This window comes from Macaca fascicularis, chromosome 11 (genome assembly GCF_037993035.2).
Source record: "Macaca fascicularis isolate 582-1 chromosome 11, T2T-MFA8v1.1".
NCBI classification, from domain to species: Eukaryota; Metazoa; Chordata; class Mammalia; order Primates; family Cercopithecidae; genus Macaca; species Macaca fascicularis.
In genome coordinates, this window is record NC_088385.1 from 117,344,094 (window position 1) to 117,366,444 (window position 22,351).

At 43.9% G+C, this 22,351-nt stretch overlaps 1 protein-coding gene across 1 annotated transcript; it reads left to right on the forward strand.

Moving 5' to 3' along the window:
* Positions 1–130: 130 nt before the first annotated feature.
* FAM216A (family with sequence similarity 216 member A) lies at positions 131–21,841 on the forward strand. The gene is made up of 7 exons (XM_005572237.5): positions 131–292; positions 4,429–4,469; positions 15,630–15,751; positions 17,511–17,640; positions 17,722–17,905; positions 19,061–19,143; positions 21,475–21,841. Exons 1-7 carry the CDS (start codon positions 201–203, stop codon positions 21,591–21,593), a joined length of 771 nt encoding a protein of 256 aa, XP_005572294.4. The 5' UTR covers positions 131–200; the 3' UTR covers positions 21,594–21,841.
* Positions 21,842–22,351: the final 510 nt, after the last annotated feature.

The window sequence follows — 22,351 nt, forward strand, 5'->3', positions numbered from 1 at the left end:
CGTAACTCCGGGGTCGCGGATCTGCCCGCCCCGCTCTCCCGAAGCTCTTCGGGTAGTGTCCGAACGGCTTCGGAGGGGCGAGAAGCCGGCATCTGAACCGCCTCTCCGGAATACCAGCCGCCTGACGCACGCGTGCTGTCAGGGAAGGGACGCTGGGACAGCTGCTCCCGCACACGGCTCGCGGTCTCGGCGCCGCGGAGATGCCGGGCCAGGGTCCTGGGTCCGACTGGACGGAGCGTAGCTCTTCTGCAGAGCCGCCCGCAGTGGCCGGGACCGAGGGTGGCGGCGGCGGGTGAGGTTGGGGGCCCCGGGGCAAGGGGTGGCAGCGTGGGGCCCCCGGGTCGTGAGCCCCGTGAGGAGGGCTGCGGCCGGCCGTGCGTCTCGGGCTGGCTCCGGTGCCCTCAAGTGAGAGGCGGGGAACAGTTGTGTTGTGGACGGGAGGGAAGAGGGGAGGACTGCCTCGCGGTTGAGGGAGGGCCTCTGAGGGAAGCCTCGGAGGAGCGTTTGGTGCAGTGGCCACGAGGTGACTGCGACAGTCGCCCGCGTGCATCTCTCTGCCCCGAGGGGGCGCTGCGAGCCCTACTGGGACATTTGCTGTCTGGCACAGGACGGTGTGTCCACCGAAAGGCGAGGCGGCGGGAACAGAGGAGGAAGATGTCCCCCAGTTCAGCTGGGGGCGTCCAGGCCCATAAACCAGTTCCTTCCCTCTTGTGACATGAGCCACCTTTCTGTCAAACGGGGATTTCTTTCTTTTTGTTTACTTTTTTTTCTTTTCTTTTCTTTCTTTTTTTTTTTGGGTGTGAGACAGAGTCTCGCTCTGTTGCCCAGGCTGGAGTGCAGTGGTGCGATCTCGGCTCACTGCAACCTCAGCCTCCTGGGTTCAAGTGATTCTCCTACCTCAGCCTCCCGAGTAGCTGGGATTACAGGCGCCTGCCACCACTCCCGGCTAATTTTTGTATTTTTAGTAGAGACGCGGTTTCACCATGTTGGCCAGGCTTGTGCCGAACCTCTGACCTCAAGTGAGCCGCCCGCCTCGGCCTCCCAAAGTGCTGGGATTACAGGGTGAACCATTGCGCCCGACCTCAAACGAGAGTTTCTAATCGCCAGTGAGACCAATGACTGAATATCCAAGGTGCCCTGATCTTGACATTTTTCTTCACATACTGAAGTTCCTTTTTTCACAAATCTATTTCGTCTTGAGCAGGTTTTTACACCTATTTTCTGGATAGTGAAGACAATGAGCTGTTGAAGTCACTGCTGGAGACTCTACCTCCTCTTCCTCTCCCTCCTTTATTTCCTAAAAGCAAGAACTGCGATATGTTTGCCGTTCAGTACAACCCACAGTGAGGGCCCCTGTTGCACCCGTGGCCATCCTTTTTTGTTTTTGAGACGGAGTCTCGCTCTGTCGCCCAGGCTGGAGGGCAGTGGTGCGATCTTGGCTCACTGCAAGCTCTGCCTCCTGGGTTCATGCCATTCTCCTCCCTCAGCCTCCCGAGTAGCTGGTATTACAGGCGCGTGCCACCACGCCCGGCTAATTTTTTGTATTTTTAGTAGAGACAGGGCTTCACCGTGTTAGCCAGGATGGTCTCCATCTGACCTCGTGATCCACCCGCATGGCCATCCTTTTTGTATCTGGTGCTACTGAAGACTTCTTAAAGATGGGATGGAGTCTTCTTGGGTTTCTTTTCTGTTCTTCATAATCCTTGGCCGACTGCTGGATCCTAGTGTATCAGGAGATACATTAACTTTTTTTCTTTTTTTTGAGACGGAGTCTCCCTCTGTCACCCAGGCTAGAGTGCAATGCCACAATCTCAACTCACTGCAACCTCTGCCTCCTGGGTTCAAGTGGTTCTCCTGCCTCATCCTCCCAAGTAGCTTAGACTAGAGGTGTGCGCCACCACACCCAGCTAATTTTTGTATTTTTCGTAGAGATGGGTTTCGCCATGTTGGCCCAGGCTGGTCTTGAACTCCTGGGCTCAAGCGATCTGTCTGCCTTGGCCTCCCAAAGTACTGGGATTACAGGCATGAGCCACTGTGCCCAGCCAAGTCCTAGAAGCTTTTATTATGATCCCCACTTTATGGATGACAAAACAGGCACAAAGAGGTTGTTTGTCCTCTCCTTTTATCTCCCCCTGTCGTTCATCTCCATGCCACCTTTAGTTTATCCAAACTCTTAAAAATACAATTGAAAAACTTTGAGTTTGGTTTAAGGAACCCCATTAAAAAAAACAAACCAAGATTAATTTATGAAAAGCTATATTCCCAGAAATACAAAATACAACTTTCAGACTAGAATCAGGTTTATTATACTACATCATACAATTGTGGCACGGCAGGGGTCTTAAAAATCATCCATTCCAGTCATATTTACTAATCTGAAAGGGGAAGTAATCTGCCAAAAATCCCGTTATTAACTAATGGGAACTCCAGAACTCCTTACTTTTTTTTTTTTTTTTGAGACGGAGTCTCGCTCTGTCACCCAGGGTGGAGTGCAGTGGTGTGATCTTGGCTCACTGCAACCTCTGCCTCCCAGGTTCAAGCGATTCTCCTGCCTCAGCCTCCCAAGTAGCTGGGACTACAGGCATGTGCCACCATGCCTGGCTAATTTTTTGCATTTTTAGTAGAGATGGAGTTTCACCGTGTTAGCCAGGATGGTCTTGATCTCCTGACCTCGTGATCCACCCGCCTTGGCCTCCCAAAGTGCTGGGATTACAGGCAGGAGCCACTGCGCCCGGCACTTCTTTTTCTTTAAAGTCAGGTTTATTGAGACATGATTTACACAAAGTAAAGTCTTACTTTTTCATGTATAATATGATGGGTTTTGACAAATGCACATGGCTGTGTAAGCCCTGCCATGCTGAAGATACAGAGCAGCTCTATCACTCCTTCAAAACTCCCTCATGCCCTATAAAGTCAACCTTTGAGAAAGGAAGTCACAAGAAGGTTGCCAGCAGAGAAGTGATGTGATCTTACTTTTCTTAAAAAGGATCACGCTGGTTGCTAGTTGGAGAATAAACTGGAAGGAGCAAGGGTAGAATTAGGAATTTGGAATACAAGAAAATGATATGGTGGCTTGGAATAAAATAGCAGAGGTAATGGCGGTGAAAAGTTCATAACAAAAACTTTATAAACTTGGCGCCTGCCCCATGAACTCTTGGTCACTGAATAAATTGCAGGATGAGGGAAGGAAGGTTGTTTTAAGTTTAGAATTTCTTTTCTAAAAAAAGAATTTGTACGAAATTAGAAACATTACAGACCAACTTACCAGTTCTAGCACACCTTAATTACTATTCAAAGAACAGTCTTTCGGCATGGCATGGTGGCTCACGCCTGTAATCTCGGCACTTTGGGAGGCTGAGGCGGTGGATCACTTGAGGTCAGGAGTTTGAGACCAGCCTGGCCAACATGGCGAAACCTTGTCTCTACTAAAAATGCAAAAATTAGCCCGGCGTGGTGGCGGGCACCTATAATCCCAGCTTCTGGGAGGCTGAGGTGGGAGAATTGCTTGGACCTGGAAGGCAGAGGTTGCAGTGAGCCGAAATCACGCCATTGCACTCCAGCCTGGGCAACAGAGCAAGACTCCACCTCACAAGAAAAAAAAAAAAAAGAACAGTCTTTTCAATACCCAAATCACTTCATTAAAAATAGAGACAGCAAGATAATAACATGGATAGCCCAGGACCCCCAACTACTTTATTGAGCTCACTGTAGGAATGAGATTAGGAAGCTATAAAATTAAGACCCGGGACAGGTATAGTGGCTCATATCTGTACAAAAATTAGCCAGGCGTTGTGGCACACGCCTGTGGTCGTGGCCACTTGAGAGGCTGAGGATTGTTTGAGCCCAGGATTTTGAGGCTGCGGTGAGCTATGATCCCGGCACTGCACTCTAGCCTGGGTGAAGGAGGGTGACCCCATCTCTAAAAAAGGAAAGAAAAAAATCTTGGAGCCATTAGGATTTAACCAGAATTATAGAAAAAAATTTGCAAGACATTTCTGACGGAAACATGAAAAGTAAAAATAATATGCAACACTGTCCTTTTTTAAAATTTGAAATATGTTGGTTGGGTGCAGTGGCTCATGCCTTTAATCCACCACTTTGGGAGGCTGAGGCAGGCAGATCACCTGAGGTCGGGAGTTTGAGACCAGCCTGGCCAATATGGTGAAACTGTCTCTACTAAAAATACAAAAATTAGCTGGGCGTAGCAGCTCTGGTCCCAGCTACCTGGGAGGCTGAGGTGGGAGAATCGCTTGAGACTGGGAGGCAGAGGTTCCAATGACCCGAGATAATACCACTGCACTCCAACCTGGGAGACAAAGTGAGACCCTGTCTCAAAAAAAATAAAATAAAATAAAATTGAAATATGTTGTTCAGTGCTTATAACATTGTAATATTACATATTATTTATATGCTTTTTTTTTTCAACAGATCAGCTGGACACTCTTGTTACCAGAATTCTAAAGGTTCTGGTGAGTAGTGCATATAAAGCAGATAATACTTATAAGTAACATGGTTCTGAGAAGCCTATTTGTCTGTAACTACTTACATAATAGAATTTTTTTCTTTTTTCTTTTCTTTTTTTGAGACGGAGTCTCACTCTGTTGCCCAGGCTGCAGTTCAGTGGTGCGATCTGGGCTCACTGCAACCTCTGCCTCCTGGGTTCAAGTGATTCTTCTGCCTCAGCCTCCTGAGTGGCTGAGACTACAGGTATGTGCCACCACGCCTGGCTAATTTTTGTATTTTTAGTAGAGACAGGGTTTCACCATGTTGGCCACACTGGTCTCGAACTCCTGACCTCAGGTGATCCAACTGCCTCTGCCTCCCAAAGTGCTGGGACTACAGGCATGAGCCACCGCACCCAGCCCACAACAGAGTTAAAAATAGATTGTATTAGCATCCCTGGTGAACTTAGTCTTTAAGATTTCAAAGAGCAATTAGGAAGGTTTTTTCTTGTCTATTGGTACAGTATATTTTACATCAAGCATTTTTAAAATTAGCAGTGAATCCTAAAAGAACTGTATTTATAACTGATGTTGGTTGAAAAGCACAGAGCACAGCCTGGGGTTTATACATGGATAGAAGAAAAAAATTCTAAATTGAATAGCTTCAAAGAATATAAAATATTTCTCAGTGCTGATGTTTTCCTCTCACTTGAAATAAAGAATAGTACTCACCTCTTCTCTGCTGAAGTTAAGAGAGTAAGTAAGACAAGATCCCAAAGGTCTCTCACTAATTGCTTTTTTTCCCCTGGGAGAGGAGCTGGAATTAACTGACTTTAGAAGTGTGTGTGTATGCATATATTTTAAGTATAGTAGTTATGATAGGTTTTAAATGTTTCATTTAAATTCAGTGATATATAAACCTGGGTTCACTTTGCTTTTCCTTGGTGAATATATAGTCATTACAGTTACCTAGGAAAAAAATATACAGACATATATGTGTACATATATACATATATAAATAAATAATATGGTCATTTAAAAAATGTGTTGCAGTCTGGGTTCATTAGATTCCTCACCAAAATTCTTACTGAATTATAGTTAAATGTAAAAAACAAACACAAAACAATTATTAATAATATATTCCAGATGTGGAGGGAAATAAAAGAAGAAATATTAACAATTATCAGTATATTAGATTGACTCAGTTATATAAAAGAAAAATTTCTAAACAAATATATGCCTAGTAAAAACTCTGAAAGGCAATATATCAAAGTGTTTTAAAATAATTACTACTAGGCCGGGCACGGTGGCTCACACCTGTAATCCCAGCACTTTGGGAGGCCGAGGTAGGTGGATCACCTGAGGTCAGGAGTTCGAGACCAGCCTGACCAACATGGTGAAACCCCGTCTCTACTAAATATACAAAAAAATTAGCCAGGTGTGGTGGTGCACGTCCATAGTCCCAGTTACTCGGAAGGCTGAGGCAGGAAAATCACTTGAACTCAGGAGGCGAAGGCTGCAGTTAGCTGAGATCACGCCAGTGCACTCGAGCCTGGGTGACAGAGCGAGACTCTGTCTCAAAAAAAAAAAAAAAAAAAATAGGAGGCTAAGGCGGGCACATCACCTGAGGTCAGAAGTTCAAGACCAGCCTGACCAACACAGAGAAACCCCGTCTCTACTAAAATACAAAAAGATTAGTCGGGCATGGTGGCTCATCCCTGTAATCCCAGCTACTCAGGAGGCTGAGGCAGGAAAATCGATTGAACCTGGGAGGCGGAGGTTGTGGTGAGCCGAGATCACACCATTGCACTCCAGCCTGGGTAACAAGAGTGAAACTCCATCTCAAAAAAAATTAATTAATTAAAAAAAAATTACTACTAGATTGTGGGATTAAAGGTTTTTATTTTCTTTTTATACACTTAGTTTACTTCACTAATCTGTAGTGAAGAATGTGTATTGCTGTTTATAATTGGAGGGGAAGAGGGCCAGTATTCAGCAAGTGCTTGATTGTCTTTCTCTATAGCTGAACTTAAGGATTCATATTTAAAATAAACACTATAGTCAACTACTGGCAGTGACTCTAGATATTATTGTTATTATTATTTTTGAGACGGAGTCTCACTCTTTCCCCCAGGCTGGAGTGCAGTGGTGTAATCTTGGCTTATTGCAACCTCGGTCTCTCAGGTTCAAGCGATTCTCATGCCTCAGCCTCCCAAGTAGGTGGGATTACAGGCACACGCCACCATGCCTGGCTAATTTTTGTATTTTTAGTGGAGACGGGGTTTCACCACGTTGGCCAGGCTGATCTTTAACTCCTAACCTCAGGTGATCCGCCTGCCTTGGCCTCCCAAAGTGCTGGGCAGGCATGAGCCACGGCACCTGGCCCTCTTTTTTCTTAAATACTTTCATGTATGTATTTCCTTTATTTATTTATTTTAACACAAGGTTTCACTTTGTCTCCCAGGCTGGAGTGCAGTGGTGCAATCTCAGCTAACTGCAGCCTCGACTTCCCTGGCTCAAGTCATCCTCTCGCCTCAGCCTCCCAAGTAACTGGGACTTCGCCCCGCAAAAAAAAAAAAAAAGTGGGGGTATTTATCTTAGCTCTATTTTTTACTCTATCCCCCAGGCAGGAGTACAGGGGTACAATCATGGCTCACTGCAGCCTCCACCTCCTGGGCTCGAGTGATCCTCCCACCTTACCTTCCAGAGTAGCTGGGACCACAGGCGTGCACCACCACACCCAGCTAATTTTTATATATATATATACACACATACACATATACACACACACACACACACACACACACATATATATATATATATTTTTTTTTTTGAGACAGAGTCTTGCCAGGCTGGAGTGCGGTGGTGATCTTGGCTCACTGCAAGGTCCATCTCCCAGGATCACACCATTGTCCTGCCTCAGCCTCCCCAGTAGCTGGGACTACAGGTGCCCACCACCACGCCCAACTGATTTTTTGTACTTTTAGTAGAGACAGGGTTTCACTGTGTTAGCTAGGATGGTCTCAATCTCCTGACCTTGTGATCTGCCCACCTTGGCCTCCCAGAGTGCTGGGATTACAGGCGTGAGCCACCACGTCTGGCCTAATTTTTATATTTTTAGTAGAGATGGGGGTCTCGCAAAGTTGCCCAGGCTGGTCTTGAACTCCTGGGCTCAAGCAATCAGCAAACCTCAGCCTCCCAAAGTCCTGGGATTACAGGCATGAGCCACCATGCCTGGCCTATCTTTTTTTTTTTTTTTTTTTTTTTGAGACGGAGTCTCACGCTGTTGCCCAGGCTGGAGTGCAGTGGCGCGATCTCGGCTCACTGCAAGCTCCGCCTCCTGGGTTCACGCCATTCTCCTGCCTCAGCCTCCTGAGTAGCTAGGACTACAGGCGCCCGCCACTGCGCCCGGCTAATTTTTTGTATTTTTAGTAGAGACGGGGTTTCACTGTGGTCTCGATCTCCTGACCTTGTGATCCGCCTGCCTCGGCCTCCCAAAGTGCTGGGATTACAGGCTTGAGCCACCGCGCCCGGCCTGGCCTATCTTAACTACATTTGTTTATCTCACAAAATAACTATCAAAATCAAGAACTTGAAATACTGTGTTTTTTTTTTTTTTTTTTTTTTGAGATGGAGTCTCGCACTGTCACCCAGGCTGGAGTGCAGTGGCCGGATCTCAGCTCACTGCAAACTCCGCCTCCCAGGTTCACACCATTCTCCTGCCTCAGCCTCCCGAGTAGCTGGGACTACAGGCGCCTGCCACCACGCCTGGCTAATTTTTTTGTAGTTTTTTAGTAGAGATGGGGTTTCAACGTGTTAGCCAGGATGGTGTCGATCTCCTGACCTTGTGATCCACCTGCCTCGGCCTCCCAAAGTGCTGGGATTACAGGCATGAGCCACCGTACCCAGCCGTGTCATCCATTCTTGACTAAATCCATTATTATTAAGACGGCTAGAAATATGTGCTTTTTCTTTTTCTTTTTCTTTTTCTTTTGAGACGTTGTCTTGCTCTGTTGCCCAGGCTGGATTGCAGTGACGCGATCTTGGCTCACTGCAAGCTCCACCTCCCGGGTTCATGCCATTCTTCTTCCTCAGCCTCCTGAGTAGCTGGAACCACAGGCGTCTGCCACCATGCCTGGCTAATTTTTTGTATTTTCAGTAGAGATGGGGTTTCCCCATGTTAGCCAGGATGGTCTCGATCTCCTGACCTTGTGATCCGCCTACCTTGGCCTCCCAAAGTGCTAGGATTACAGGCATGAGCCACCACGCCTGGTCATATGTGCTTTTTCTCATTCCATCATTGATTCTACATTTTTCAGATGACTTTCTAATGAAGAGCTTCCCTTTCTCTACCATTTTTCAATTTATGTCTTTATTATATAATTGTCAACACATGCATTCTTATACCAGTCAATAGGTTAAATCCTTTACTTTAAATCTGTTACTTATTTTGATGCTCAAATTATCCCAGATTTGGCCAGTGGGAGCCCTTTAAAGATGGCTCTTGTTCTCTGTCTTCATTGTCCTTTGAACATTTTATCCTTTAGCACAAAATGTTGTACTGTCCCTGTTCTACCCTTGATGTTAGCCATTTCTCCAAAGAGCCTGTGGTAGGCAGCATGGTCCCCAAAGATGTCCACACTCTAATCTCTCTAACCTGCAAATATGTTATGTTACATAGCAGGAGCAATTTTCCAGGTAAAATTAAGTTATAACCCTCAAAAGAGATGTTATCCTGAATTATCTGGGTTGGCCCAGCCTAGCCACATGAGCCCTTAAAAGCAGAGCAGTGGCCGGGCGCGGTGGCTCAAGCCTGTAATCCCAGCACTTTGGGAGGCCGAGACGGGCGGATCACGAGGTCAGGAGATCGAGACCATCCTGGCTAACACAATGAAACCCCGTCTCCACTAAAAAAAAAATACAAAAAAAGTAGCCGGGCATGGTGGCGGCGCCTGTAGTCCCAGCTACTCGGGAGGCTGAGGCAGGAGAATGGCGGGAACCCGAGAGGCGGAGCTTGCAGTGAGCCGAGATCGCGCCACTGCACTCCAGCCTGGGCGACAGAGCGAGACTCCGCCTCAAAAAAAAAAAAAAAAAAAACAGAGCAGTTTGTCTGGCTGAAGTCAAACAGATGTGGGGGAGGAGCAGTTAGATGTGAAAGGAGAGATCTTAACACTCCATTGTTGGCTTGAAGATGAAGAGAGCCACATGTCAAGGAAATAGGGACTTTGGTTTTGTAGGGAACTGAATTCTGCCAACAACCTTAATGAACCACTACAGGCTCCAGATGGTAGCCTAGGCACTCCGATGGCTTGATTTTGGCCTTGTGAAGATTCTAAGCAGAGAACCCAGTGAATTCATGTTATACTGTCTTTTGAGTTATAGAACTATGAGATAATAAGTGAATGTTGTTTTAAGCCACTAAAGTGTTGTTATGGCAGCAAAATAAAACTAATATAGAGCCCTGTTTTTTTTTTTTTTTTCCTAATTTTATATATTTAAAGTAGAGAAGAGTACATAGAAACCAAGATCTGGGTGCTAGGTGTGCTTATTTATAATATATTATCATTGCTTCTAGATCCTCTCCAAGGACAGTGCTGGGAAAGAAATGTGTGTACATTTACCTGTGAGCACATACATACCCATACATATCTATTTCAGTATTTCTACTTAACTCCAAATTCCCATCCAACAAACAGGGTTTATTCTGTGCTTTCCTCTTTCCACATTAATAGGTGATTCCTGTCTCCAAAAGTGTGAGACCTGACTCTCATTAACTACAATGTATTATTTGCTTAGTCCTAAGATGTATAAAAAAGTAGTTTCTGAAGTGCTTAAAAAAAAGAAAAAAAAAAAAGCCTAGTGTGCCAGGTGCCATGACTCACGCCTGTAATTCCAGCACTTTGGGAGGCTGAGGTGGGTGGATCACAAGGTCAGGAGATTGAGACCATTCTGGCCAACATGATGAAACCCAGTCTCTACTAAAAATACAAAAAATTAGCTGGCCGTGGTGGCACGTGCCTGTAATCCCAGCTACTTGGGAGACTGAGGCAGGAAAATTACTTGAACCAGGGAGTTGGAGGTTGCAGTGAGCAGAGATCGCGCCACCGCACTCCAGCCTGGTGACAAAGCAAGACTCTATCTAAAAAAAAACAAAAAAACTAAAAAACAAAAAAGAAAAGAACAAAAAAAGCCTAGTAATTAATTAGAGATAAGTATTTGCTTAGAGTTGTTTCTGTTTGAGGGCATATAGTCCAAGCAGTATATTCCAAAGTTCTTGGGTTGGTTAACTATTTATTTGTGGCAAAATATACATAATATAAAACTTACCATTTTAATTTTTTTTTTTTTTGAGATGGAATTTCACTCTTGTTGCCCAGGCTGGAGTGCAATGGCATGATCTCGGCTCACTGCAACTGCCGCCTCCTGAGTTCAAGCGATTCTCCTGCCTCAGCCTCCTGAGTAGCTGGGATTACAGGTGGCCCCCCACCACCCACCACACCCGGCTAATTTTTTGTATTTTTAGTAGAGATAGGGTTTCACCATGTAGTCCAGGCTGGTCTCAAACTCCTGGACTCAAGTGATCCGCCTACCTCAGCCTCCCAAAGTTCTGGGATTACAGGCATGAGCCACCGCACCTGGCCCATTTTAATCGTTTTTAAGTGTACATTTCAGTGGCATTAAGTATATTCACACTGTTGTGCAACCACTGCCACCATCCATCTCCAGAAAGTTTTCATCTTCCCAAACTAAAACTCCATACCCGGGCCGGGCGCGGTGGCTCAAGCCTGTAATCCCAGCACTTTGGGAGGCCGAGACGGGCGGATCACGAGGTCGGGAGATCGAGACCATCCTGGCTAACACGGTGAAACCCCGTCTCTACTAAAAAAATACAAAAAACTAGCCGGGTGATGTGGCGGGCGCCTGTAGTCCCAGCTACTCGGGAGGCTGAGGCAGGAGAATGGCGTAAACCCGGGAGGCGGAGCTTGCAGTGAGCTGAGATCCGGCCACTGCACTCTAGCCTGGGCAGCAGAGGGAGACTCCGTCTCAAAAAAACAAAACAAAACAAAAAACAACAACAAAAAAAAAACTCCATACCCATAAAACACTAACTCTCAGGTGGGTGCAGTGGCTCGTGCATGTAATCCCAGCACTTTGGGAGGCCAGGGCTGGAGGATCGCTGGAGCCCAGGAGTTTGAGACCAGCCTGGGCAACATAAAATTAACTTTAATTTTTTTTGTCTCTAAAAGAAAATTAAAAAACAAAATAAAAAACCTCTAACTCCCTATATACCTCCTTTCCCCTGGCCTCTTGTAACCGCCATTCTTTCACTCTGTGTATATTTGATTCTAGGTATCTCATAAAAGTTAAATCATATAATATTTGTCCTTTGTGACTGGCTTATTTCACTTAGCATGTCTTCAGGGTTCATCCATATTATACCATGTGTCAGAATTCTCTTGTTTTTTTAAGGCTAAATAATATTCCATTGTTTGTATATACCACATTTTGTTTATATATTCATCTGTTGATGGATACTTGGGTTTCTTCCACTTTTTGACTATTATGAAGTAATGCTGCTATGAGCATGGATAAACAATCTGTTTGAGTCTGGCTTTCAGTTCTTTTGGAACTGCTGGATCAGAAGTGGAATTATTAGATTATATGGCAATTCTGTGTTTAAATGTTTGAGGCACTGCCGTACTATTTTTCTTTTTCTTTCTTTTTCAAGTCAGAGTCTCAACTCTGTCACCCAGGCTGGAGTGCAGTTGCAATGACTCAGCTCACTGCAACCTCCGCCTCCTGGGTTCAAGTGATTCTTCTGCCTCAGCCTCCCAAGTAGCTGGGATTACAGGGGTGTGACACTATGCCCAACTAAGTATTTTGTGTGTGTGGTTTTTTTTTTTAAGTAGAGACAGGTTTCACTATGTTGCCCAGGCTGGTCTCGACTCCCAACCTCAGGTGATCTGCCTGCCTCAGCCTCCCAAACTGCTGGGGTTACAGGCGTGAGCCACCATGCCCAGCCTATTTATTTTTAAGTGCTTCGTTTTCTGTAAAGAAATGTTATCAAGCTATTGAGAAATTAAGTATTAGTCCAAAATATAATATGCATCTCAGAAATATTGTTTAGTAAGGACACAAGACATATTCTTTTTTTTTTTTTTTTTCTTCCTGAGATGGAGTCTTGCTCTGTTGCCCAGGCTGGAGTGCAGTGGCCGGATCTCGGCTCACTGCAAGCTCCGCCTCCTGGGTTTACGCCGTTCTCCTGCCTCAGCCTCCTGAGTAGCTGGGACTACAGGTGCCCGCCACCTCTCCCAGCTAGTTTTTTGTATTTTTTAGTAGAGACGGGGTTTCACTGTGTTAGCCAGGATGGTCTTGATCTCTTGACCTCGTGATCTGCCCGCCTCGGCCTCCCAAAGTGCTGGGATTACAGGCTTGAGCCACCGCGCCTGGCCCACAAGACCTATTCTTATATAAATAGCCCCAATTTACAACTTGAAAAAGGATTTCCAAAATAAAAAACTTTAAAAAATCGTAAATTGGCATTTATATTATTACAGATTATAAGTTCCAAGGGTCGTAATACAATTTCCAAATGATTTTCTATTTCTTGGTCAACTAGTTAGTTCTTCAGTATGCAAATATAACTCTTACCTGCAGTATCCAATTTGCCAAAATCTTGAATAACTAAATTTAAAGTTTAATACAAAACTGAAATAGCCTGTTATTAATAATATTGAAACAAAAATGTGCTTATTGAATTCAATTTACTAACTACAAACTTTTTTTTTTTTTTTTTGAGACAGAGTCTCGCTGTGTCACCCAGGCTGGAGTGCAGTGGTGTGATCTCGGCTCATTGCAACCTCTACCTCCTGGGTTCAAGCGATTCTCCTGCCTCAGCCTCCTGAGTAGCTGGGATTATAGGTGTACACTGCCACGCCTGGCTAATTTTTATATATTTTTTAGAAGAGACAGGGTTTCGCCATGTTGGCCAGGCTGGTCTTGAACTCCTTACCTCAGGTGATCTGCCTGCCTCAGCCTCCCAAAGTGCTGGGATTACAGGCATGGGCCACCACACCCGGCCACAGACTTTTAACTTAAAATGTGTCTTTCCAGTTTTATTTGTAATAGACAAAAAGTGGAAACCACCCAAATGTCTATCAATAGGTACATAATCAAATAACAGTGTAAACATATATGCAATAGAAGATAACCCAGTGGGCTGGGCGCAGTGGCTCACGCCTGTAATCCCAACACTTTGGGAGGCTGAGGCGGGTGGATCACAAGCTCAGGAGATCGAGACCATCCTGGCTAACATGATGAAACCCCGTCCCTACATAAGTTAGCCGGGTGCGGTGGTGGGCGCCTGTAGTCCCAGCTATTCGGGAGGCTGAGGCAGGAGAATGGCATGAACCCGGGAGGCGGAGCTTGCAGTGAGCCGAGATGGCGCCACTGCACTCCCCAGCCTGGGCAATAGAGTGAGACTCCGTCTCAAAAAAAAAAAAAAGATAACCCAATGATAAAAATAAATGAACTATTTGTTGCATGTGACATGAGTGGATCTCAAAATCATTGAGTGAAAGAAACCAGACAAAAAATGAATACTGTGTATTCCTATTTATATCAAACTCAAGAAAATGCAAATGAATCTATAGTAATAGAAATCACATCAGTGGTTGCCTGGAGAAGGGAGTGTGCAGGGAAGAGGGAAGTATTATTATAAAAAGAGGCATTTCATGATTTGTCAGATACTGTTTTTCCCCAAACTGCTAATGAAGCTTATACTTTAAATTACTAGTCTCAGTATGTCTGAAACTGAAAACCAGTTCCCATTCCTCTGGGAATACGTTTCAACTTTTATTTTTTACTAAAAGGTTATTCTTTTATGCTGTCCACAACTGTTTTAAAACAATGAAATAGGCGGGGCATGGTGGCTCATGCCTGTAATCCCAGCACTTATGGGAGGCCAAGGTAGGTGGATCACCTGAGGTCAGGAGTTTGAGACCAGCCTAGCCATCATGGTAAAACCCCGTCTCTACTAAAAATACAAAAATTAGCTGGTGGTGCATGCTTGTAATCCCAGCTACTTGGGGGACTGAGGCAGGAGAATCACTTGAACCTGGGAGGTGGAGGTTGCAGTAAGCTGAGATCATGCCAGCACTCGAGCCTGGGCAATAAAGTGAGACCCCGTCTCAAAAACAAACAAACAAACTAACAAAAATCAACAACAAAAAATGAAATAATTGAAACTATGTAAAAATAAATTTTGATAAATCTCTGCAGTCTTTCATGTTAACACTACATCTCCAAAGGGATAACATTTGTGTTACTCTAGTCTAATACAGAATATAATTTTAAGGCCGGGTGCAGTGGCTCACTCATGTCAGCTACTTGGGAGGCAGAGGCGGGAGAATCGCTTGAGCCCAGGAGTTTGAGGCTGCAGTGAGCTGTGATTATGCCACTGCACTTCAGCCTGGGCGTCAGAGCAAGATCCCATCTCTTAAAAAAAGATTTAAAAAACTATATACTAAAGTTAGGCCGGGCGCAGTGGCTCACGCCTGTAATCCCAACACTTTGGGAGGCCGAGGTCTGGAGATTGAGACCATCCTGGCTGACATGGTAAAACCCTGTCTCTACTAAAAATACAAAAAATTAGCCAGGCATGCTGGCGGGTGCCTGTAGTCCCAGCTACTCGGGAGGCTGAGGCAGAAAAATGGTGTGAACCCAGGAGGCAGAACTTGCAGTGAGCCGAGATCGCGCTACTGCACTCCAGCCTGGGGGACAGAGCGAGACTCTGTCTCAAAAAACAAACAAACAAAAAAAACAAAAAAAAAACCTATATACTAAAGTTAAATAATAATTACTGTAAATTGCTAAAGCACAAATCCTGCATGTATATTTTCTCTTTAGTATGTTTCTGACATGATAAAGTTACTGTCAACACTTTGTATCTCAGCTGAGTTCAAAATAATGTATTATATATAAAATATTTACAAGTATTTTTGATGTTGTTTGTGTGCTGTAAAACCAAATGTCATATCATACAGTCTCTTCAAATTTAAGTCTCAGTTAAAATATTCAATACTACTCCAGGATAATCACTGACACATGTCAATATCTAGATCTTAATAATTCAATTTGTTGAACTGATCTTGGCCTCTGAAATTCACATGATGTCTTTGCCTACAGAGAGAATCAAAGATGGATACAAAGTGAACTCACACACAGCTAAGCTGCAAGAGTTATGGAAAACTCCCCAAAATCAAACAATCCACCTCCCTAAATCAATGATGGATGCGTCCTTTTTCAAGGTATGCTAACAGGGACATATTTAAATACCAATGCTCTTTGTATTCAGAGCCAAACTTTTTACTGAAGATGAGCTGCTTAGAGGGCGAAGTACTGCAGATGACAAGGCATATGCAGTATAATTGTCTAGGAGTCAATAAATGTCTTTGGGTAAACTCATGAATGAATGTAAGGATTATACATTCTTTATCATAAGAGTTCTTTCGCCGGGCGCGGTGGCTCAAGCCTGTAATCCCAGCACTTTGGGAGGCCGAGACGGGTGGATCACGAGGTCAGATCGAGACCATCCTGGCTAACACGGTGAAACCCCGTCTCTACTAAAAAATACAAAAAACTAGCCGGGCGAGGTGGCAGGCGCCTGTAGTCCCAGCTACTCGGGAGGCTGAGGCAGGAGAATGGCGTGAACCCGGGAGGCGGAGCTTGCAGTGAGCTGAGATCCGGCCACTGCACTCCAGCCTGGGTGACAGAGCGAGACTCCGTCACAAAAAAAAAAAAAAAAAAAGAGTTCTTTCAGGGTTTTATGATACTTCATATCTAATGTATCTTTACTGAGGGGAAGCTTAATGCCCCAACCACGGAGATGCTCAAGAAAAGTTCCATCCTAGAAACAGAAACCCAACTTCACACAGATTTCACTCAAGGACTAAAAAATTAAGAAGAAAGCAGGTAAAGAAAATGGCAGTAATTAACTAGTAGGGTTTAAAAAAAAGAAAAATAAATAAAAGAAAATGGCAATAAGGATTTTACAATGGTTATCTGTATCCCATTAATGATTGTAACTACTGAAAATATCTCTAGAGCAATGTGAATTAGGGTAAATTTTTCTAACATTTTGATTTTTCTTTGAACTTACCACATATTCAGTAAAGTAAATCTTGTGTGTGTATGTGTGTATATATATATATATATAGTGGAATCTTACATCTTTTTTTTTTTTTTTTTTTGGAGACGGAGTCTTGCTGTGTCTCCCAGATTGGAGTGCAGTGGCATGATCTCGGCTCACTGCAAGCTCCGCCTCCCTGGTTCACGCCGTTCTCCCGCCTCAGCCTCCTGAGTAGCTGGGACTACAGGCGCCCGCCACCACGCCCGGCTAACTTTTTGTATTTTTAGTAGAGACAGGGTTTCACCGTGTTAGCCCGGATGGTCTCGATCTCCTGACCTCGTGATCCACCCGCCTCGGCCTCCCAAAGTGCTGGGATTACAGGCGTGAACCACCGCGCCCGGCCATGGAATCTTACATCTTAAGTGAGCATTAACTTCTAAAATCAGCAAGTACACTGAAAATCTCAAGTCAAAATTAGAGACGAACATACTATCCCTCAGAATGTCCAACACAGTCAGTTATTCTTCTGGTGCTGGAAAAGAATGTTTCTTTAGTTGAGACTAAGTAGAGTAATTGGGTTGCTTTTAGGTACCATGTTATACCTCAAAAATCATTTTGAGAAGGCAAGATGCCCACACAGAGGCACACAGCAAGTAACACTCGACAGAACAGCAGATTCATTCCTTCCTTGTTCATCTAGAGCAGTGGCTTCTCAGTCTTCAGAGGGCATCTGAATCACCTGAGTGGAATGGCAAGCAGAGCCACTTGCACTGTTTAAATGGCCATTTGTTTTTCTTTTGTCAAGTTAACGTAGTTGAATTTGCTTAAGTAAAATGCAGTTGGCACAACTCTCCTGAACATTCATCTCTTCAGATAAGGAATATTGCCAACTTCTCTTCTACAATGCAGACTATAAATCCTCTTATTCTGTCTTTTAGCATCCAGACCTCACCACAGGCCAGAAGCGTTACCTGTGCAGCATTGCTAAAATCTATAATGTGAACTATCTGAAGATGTTAATGAAGAGGCAGTACATGCATGTACTTCAGCACGGCTCACAAAAGCCAGGCAGGTGCACCTCCAGTTGGCTTTTCACTAGTTTTTACAATTAGTGAGAGGGTCTTTTAACAGAGGTGATTTGTATCACAGGTGTCCTCACTCATCACAGAAGCCGCCTTAGCTCTCGTTACTCACAGAAACAGCATTACCCTTGCACTACATGGCGACACCAACTGGAGAGAGAGGACTCGGGGCCTTCTGATATCGCAGCTGCATCTGCACCTGAAATGCTCATACAGCATTCCCTTTGGCGGCCAGTGAGAAACAAAGAAGGGTCTGTTTCTTAGGGTGTAAAATGAGGGAAATGCATCTCAGTTTAATTTTAATTTTTTTTTCTGAGACAGGGTCTTGTTCTCTCACCCAGGCTGGAGTGTAGTGGTGTGATATAGTTTACTGTATCCTCAAACTCCTAGGCTCAAGCAATGCTCCTGCTTCAGACTCCCAAGTAGCTAAGGCGAAAGGCACAAACCACCATCCCCTGCTAATTTTTAAAAAATTTTTGTAGAGAAAGCATTTCAGTATGTTGGCCAGGCTACTCTCACCTCCGCCTCCCAAAGCACTGGGATTACAAGTGTGAGCTACTGTGCCCAGCCTTCTCCATCTCTTTTGAACGGTAGCTAAGTGATATTAATGCTTGTGTTCCCTAATATGTTCACTTTGCTAAATTCAGAATAGGCTGGACTTTTAAAAAGCAGAGAGAGATACTTTCTTTTTTTTTTTTTTTGACCGAGTTTCGCTCTTGTTGCCCAGGCGAGTGCAGTGGTGTGGTCTCGGCTCACTGCAACCTCCACTGCCCAGGTTCAAGCGATTCTCCTGCCTCAGCCTCCTGAATAGCTGGGATTACAGGTATGCGCCACCATGCCCAGCTAATTTTGTATTTTTAGGAGAGACGGGGTTTCTCCATGTTGGTCAGGCTGGTCTTGAACTCCCAACCTCAGATGATCCGCCCGCTTCGGCCTCCCAAAGTGCTGGGATTACAGGTGTGAGCCACCATACCCGGCTGAGAGAGATTTTCATACTTATCCTTTACTGCACTGATAAGAATATGCCACTTCTTTTAGAATATATTTTGTGGAATTATAAAAATTTAATCATCAGATAGAGTTATGGATGACTCCCCTTTTCAATGTGATTCCCACTCAACCTCAAAATAATGCAAATACTTTTAAAAGGAGAAGCATATGGTTGGTTTTGCACAGGGGAATACTATATAACAGGGAGAGAAAGAAGATTAAGAAGCATGAGTATTGAAATTGCACTGCAGCAGCTTTACATGTCAGGGTTAAGAAATTACAGGATAATTTGGGTGCTGAAAGGGTTTGTTTTGGTGATGTTGGCAGTTAATAAAATGAATTTGTGTGGTCTTCCACATGCCCTAGGCAGCTGTTCACTTTGCTGGCTTCAACTAAGATACTTCCCTTTCTTATAGGATAAAAACTGGATATGCATCTAAAACAAGATGTAAGTCACTGAAGATTTTTAGAAGACCAAGGAAACTGTTCATGCAAACAGGTAAATGTGGAAATTTAACAATATGCATTTTTTAAGATCTTATGGGCCGGGCGCAGTGGCTCAAGCCTGTAATCCCAGCACTTTGGGAGGCCGAGACGGGCGGATCACGAGGTCAGGAGATTGAGACCATCCTGGCTAACACGGTGAAACCCCGTCTCTACTAAAAAATACAAAAAAAAAAACTAGCCGGACGAGGTGGCGGGTGCCTGTAGTCCCAGCTACTCGGGAGGCTGAGGCAGGAGAATGGCATAAACCCGGGAGGCGGAGCTTGCAGTGAGCTGAGATCCGGCCACTGCACTCCAGCCTGGACCACAAAGCGAGACTCCGTCTCAAAAAAAAAAAAAAAAAAAGATCTTATGCTTAAAAATACTATACCAAATACAATTTCATTTCTATTATGAAGATATTAACAAATTTAGAATATGATTTGCTTTTATTGTCACAAATAAAAAACCAAACATAAAATATAGTTTACACTTGCAATTAAAAGAACATACTGGGCTGGGCGCCACGGCTCACGCCTGTAATCCCAGCACTTCGGGAGGCCGAGGCAGGCAGATCACCTGAGGTTAGGAGTTCGAGACCCGCCTGGCCTGGCGAAATTCCCATCTCTACTAAAAATACAAAACTTAGCTGGACGTGATGGCAGGCGCCTGTAATCCCAGCTACTCAGGAGACTGAGGCAGGAGAATCGCTTGAACCTGGGAGGCAGAGGTGGGAGTAAGCCGAGATGGTGCCATTGCACTCCAGCCTTGGTGACACAGTGAGACACCATCTCAAAAAAAAAAAGAAAAAAAGAACATACTGCTCAAAGGAGTAAGATTCAAGGTATTTCTAATGCTAAAGATATTTACAATGTCAAGGTCAGAGACTTAGTAGAGAATGAATTTGTCAGAACCCAGAACCACAAACATGACTTTCTCAAGCAATAGCACTTCTTTTATGAGTTAGTGCTATTTTTTGATGAACAGCATATTTTGTATAGCATCTATTAGTTTACAAAGGGCTATATCTCTTATAGTAGGCCCTTCTTATCCATGGGGAATATGTTCCAAGACCCCCAGTGGATGGCTAAAATCTTGGATACTACTGAACCCTATATATACTTTGTTATTTCCTGTAAATACATATCTCTGATAAAGTTTTAATAGGCATATAGATTAACAACAATAAATAGAACAATTTTATACCAATATACTGTAATAAAAGTTATGTGAATGTGGTCTCTCTCAAAATATCTTATACTGTACCTTGGAAAGCAAAACTGTGGATAAGGAGGGACTTCTGTATACCATTTTGTTTGATATTCAACAAAACAGTGGAGGCAAGCCAAGCAGGTGATATTATCAAAATTTTACAGCTGCAACTCAAACAAATCCAGACTTTGGAAGGATCAGCATAAAAGATCCTTCTACCACAAGAACAAAATACTGCAAAATGAAAAAGGGAAGACAGACTGAATGATCAGAAGTGTTCCTAAGAACTAATAATGTTAAACCATGTTAAGTAGTTTCCTAGTTATCAGCATAGTGAAGTAGGGAGGTGGGTAAGAAGTAGGGAAGTTGGCCAGGCACAGTGGCTCACGCCTGTAATCTCAGCACTTGGGAGTCCAAGGCCGGCAGATCACCTGAGGTCAGGAGTTCGAGACCAACCTGACCAACATGGAGAAACCCCATCTCTACTAAAAACACAAAATTAGCCGGGCGTGGTAGCACATGCCTGTAATCCCAGCTACTCAGGAGGCTGAGGCAGGAGAATGGCATGAACCCGGGAGGCGGAGCTTACAGTGAGCTGAGATTGCGCCACTGCACTCCAGTCTCCAAAAAAAACCCCAAAAAACAACAAAACAGAAGTAGGGAAGTTAGGCCTTCTGAATTGATATCCTATCACTGTATGAGTGTTAGCCAGCTCTGCTGTAAATATCGTACCATGCCTATCCAAGAAATGAGGGAAAGGGCAGGTTCCAAAAGGAACAGTTAGTGGAAACTGTAGGGGGAAAGTCCCTGTGGTCCCCAGCGCAAGAGAAAATGCGGAGATTCTGAAGATGTAACTGACCACTTTAATTTCCCCCAACCAAAAGATTTTGAAAATCAATGCTAATATAGGACTTAGTAACAAGAGAATTTGCTGTACAGTAACTTGGTTAGAATACAGTACTGTGCATCTTAAAGAGTAAGAAACTTGGGGGAAGGGTGAGGTGACTAAAAGCCTTGAAAATTTCAGTCAATTTGTCTTTACTACAGGCTTATTAATAAGCCACGTCATTTTGAAAGTTGTACTTAGAGCTTTATTTCCAAAACAGAAAATTGTACATTCTTATTTTTCCTTCAGTTTCTTCAAATGATTCTGAATCATACATGAGTGAAGAAAAAAAGGAAGAAGATTTACTAAATAAGTTTATGCAATCAATGTCAATTGAAGAACAGGGAGAACATCTGATGTTAACTTGACAGTCTTGTCTTGTGTATTGAATTCGTACCAAAGGTGAGGGTAAGGGGTTGTGGGTTGTGTCCTGTATGTTTAGGATGGTATTGTTATTCATTAAATCATTAAGTAATTTTGGTTTGTTCAGAAACTTAAAACAATGTAATTGGTCTGATGTAGTTCCATGTACCAATGATATTTATGTAAGAAAATTTACATGTAACATATACTTGTACTTCTAGCTAGATACAATTAAAATTTTTCTTGCATTCAATATTGAATTACTTTTCTTTAAATCTGACAAATGCATCATATTTCTCTGTTCACAGTCCTAAAACAGCAATATTAGAATATCCTACAAGGGCCAGGTGTGGTGGCTCATGCCTGTAATCCCAGCACTCTGGGAGGCTGAGGCGGGTGGATCATGAGGTCAGAAGTTTGAGACCAGTCTGGCCAACATGGTGAAACCCCGTCTCTACTGAAAATACAAAAATTAGCTGGGCATGGTGGTGCGTGTCTATAGTCCCAGCTACTTGGGAGGTTGAGGCAGAAGAATTAGAATTGCTTGAACCCAGAGGCGGAGGCTGCAGTGAACTGAGATCACACCACTGCACTCCAGCCTGGCAACAGAGTGAGACTCCGTCTCAAAAAAAAAAAGAAAAAATAGAATATCCTACCAGTATTTTCTTGATTGGGCTAAGGAAAGCTCTGAAATATCCAGATACAGAACAGCATTTGACAGAGATAATGCTCTGACTTGCAAAGTAGGTGCTCAATAAATATT

Bases quoted from the DNA above. Each gene is read 5' to 3' on its own strand.
- FAM216A (XM_005572237.5), top strand. From the start codon at position 201: ATGCCGGGCCAGGGTCCTGGGTCCGACTGGACGGAGCGTAGCTCTTCT. The intron at 4,470-15,629 runs GTGAGTAGTGCA...CTTTGCCTACAG, and splicing joins CCAGAATTCTAAAGGTTCTG to AGAGAATCAAAGATGGATAC. The intron at 17,906-19,060 runs GTCTGTTTCTTA...CCTTTCTTATAG, and splicing joins CCAGTGAGAAACAAAGAAGG to GATAAAAACTGGATATGCAT.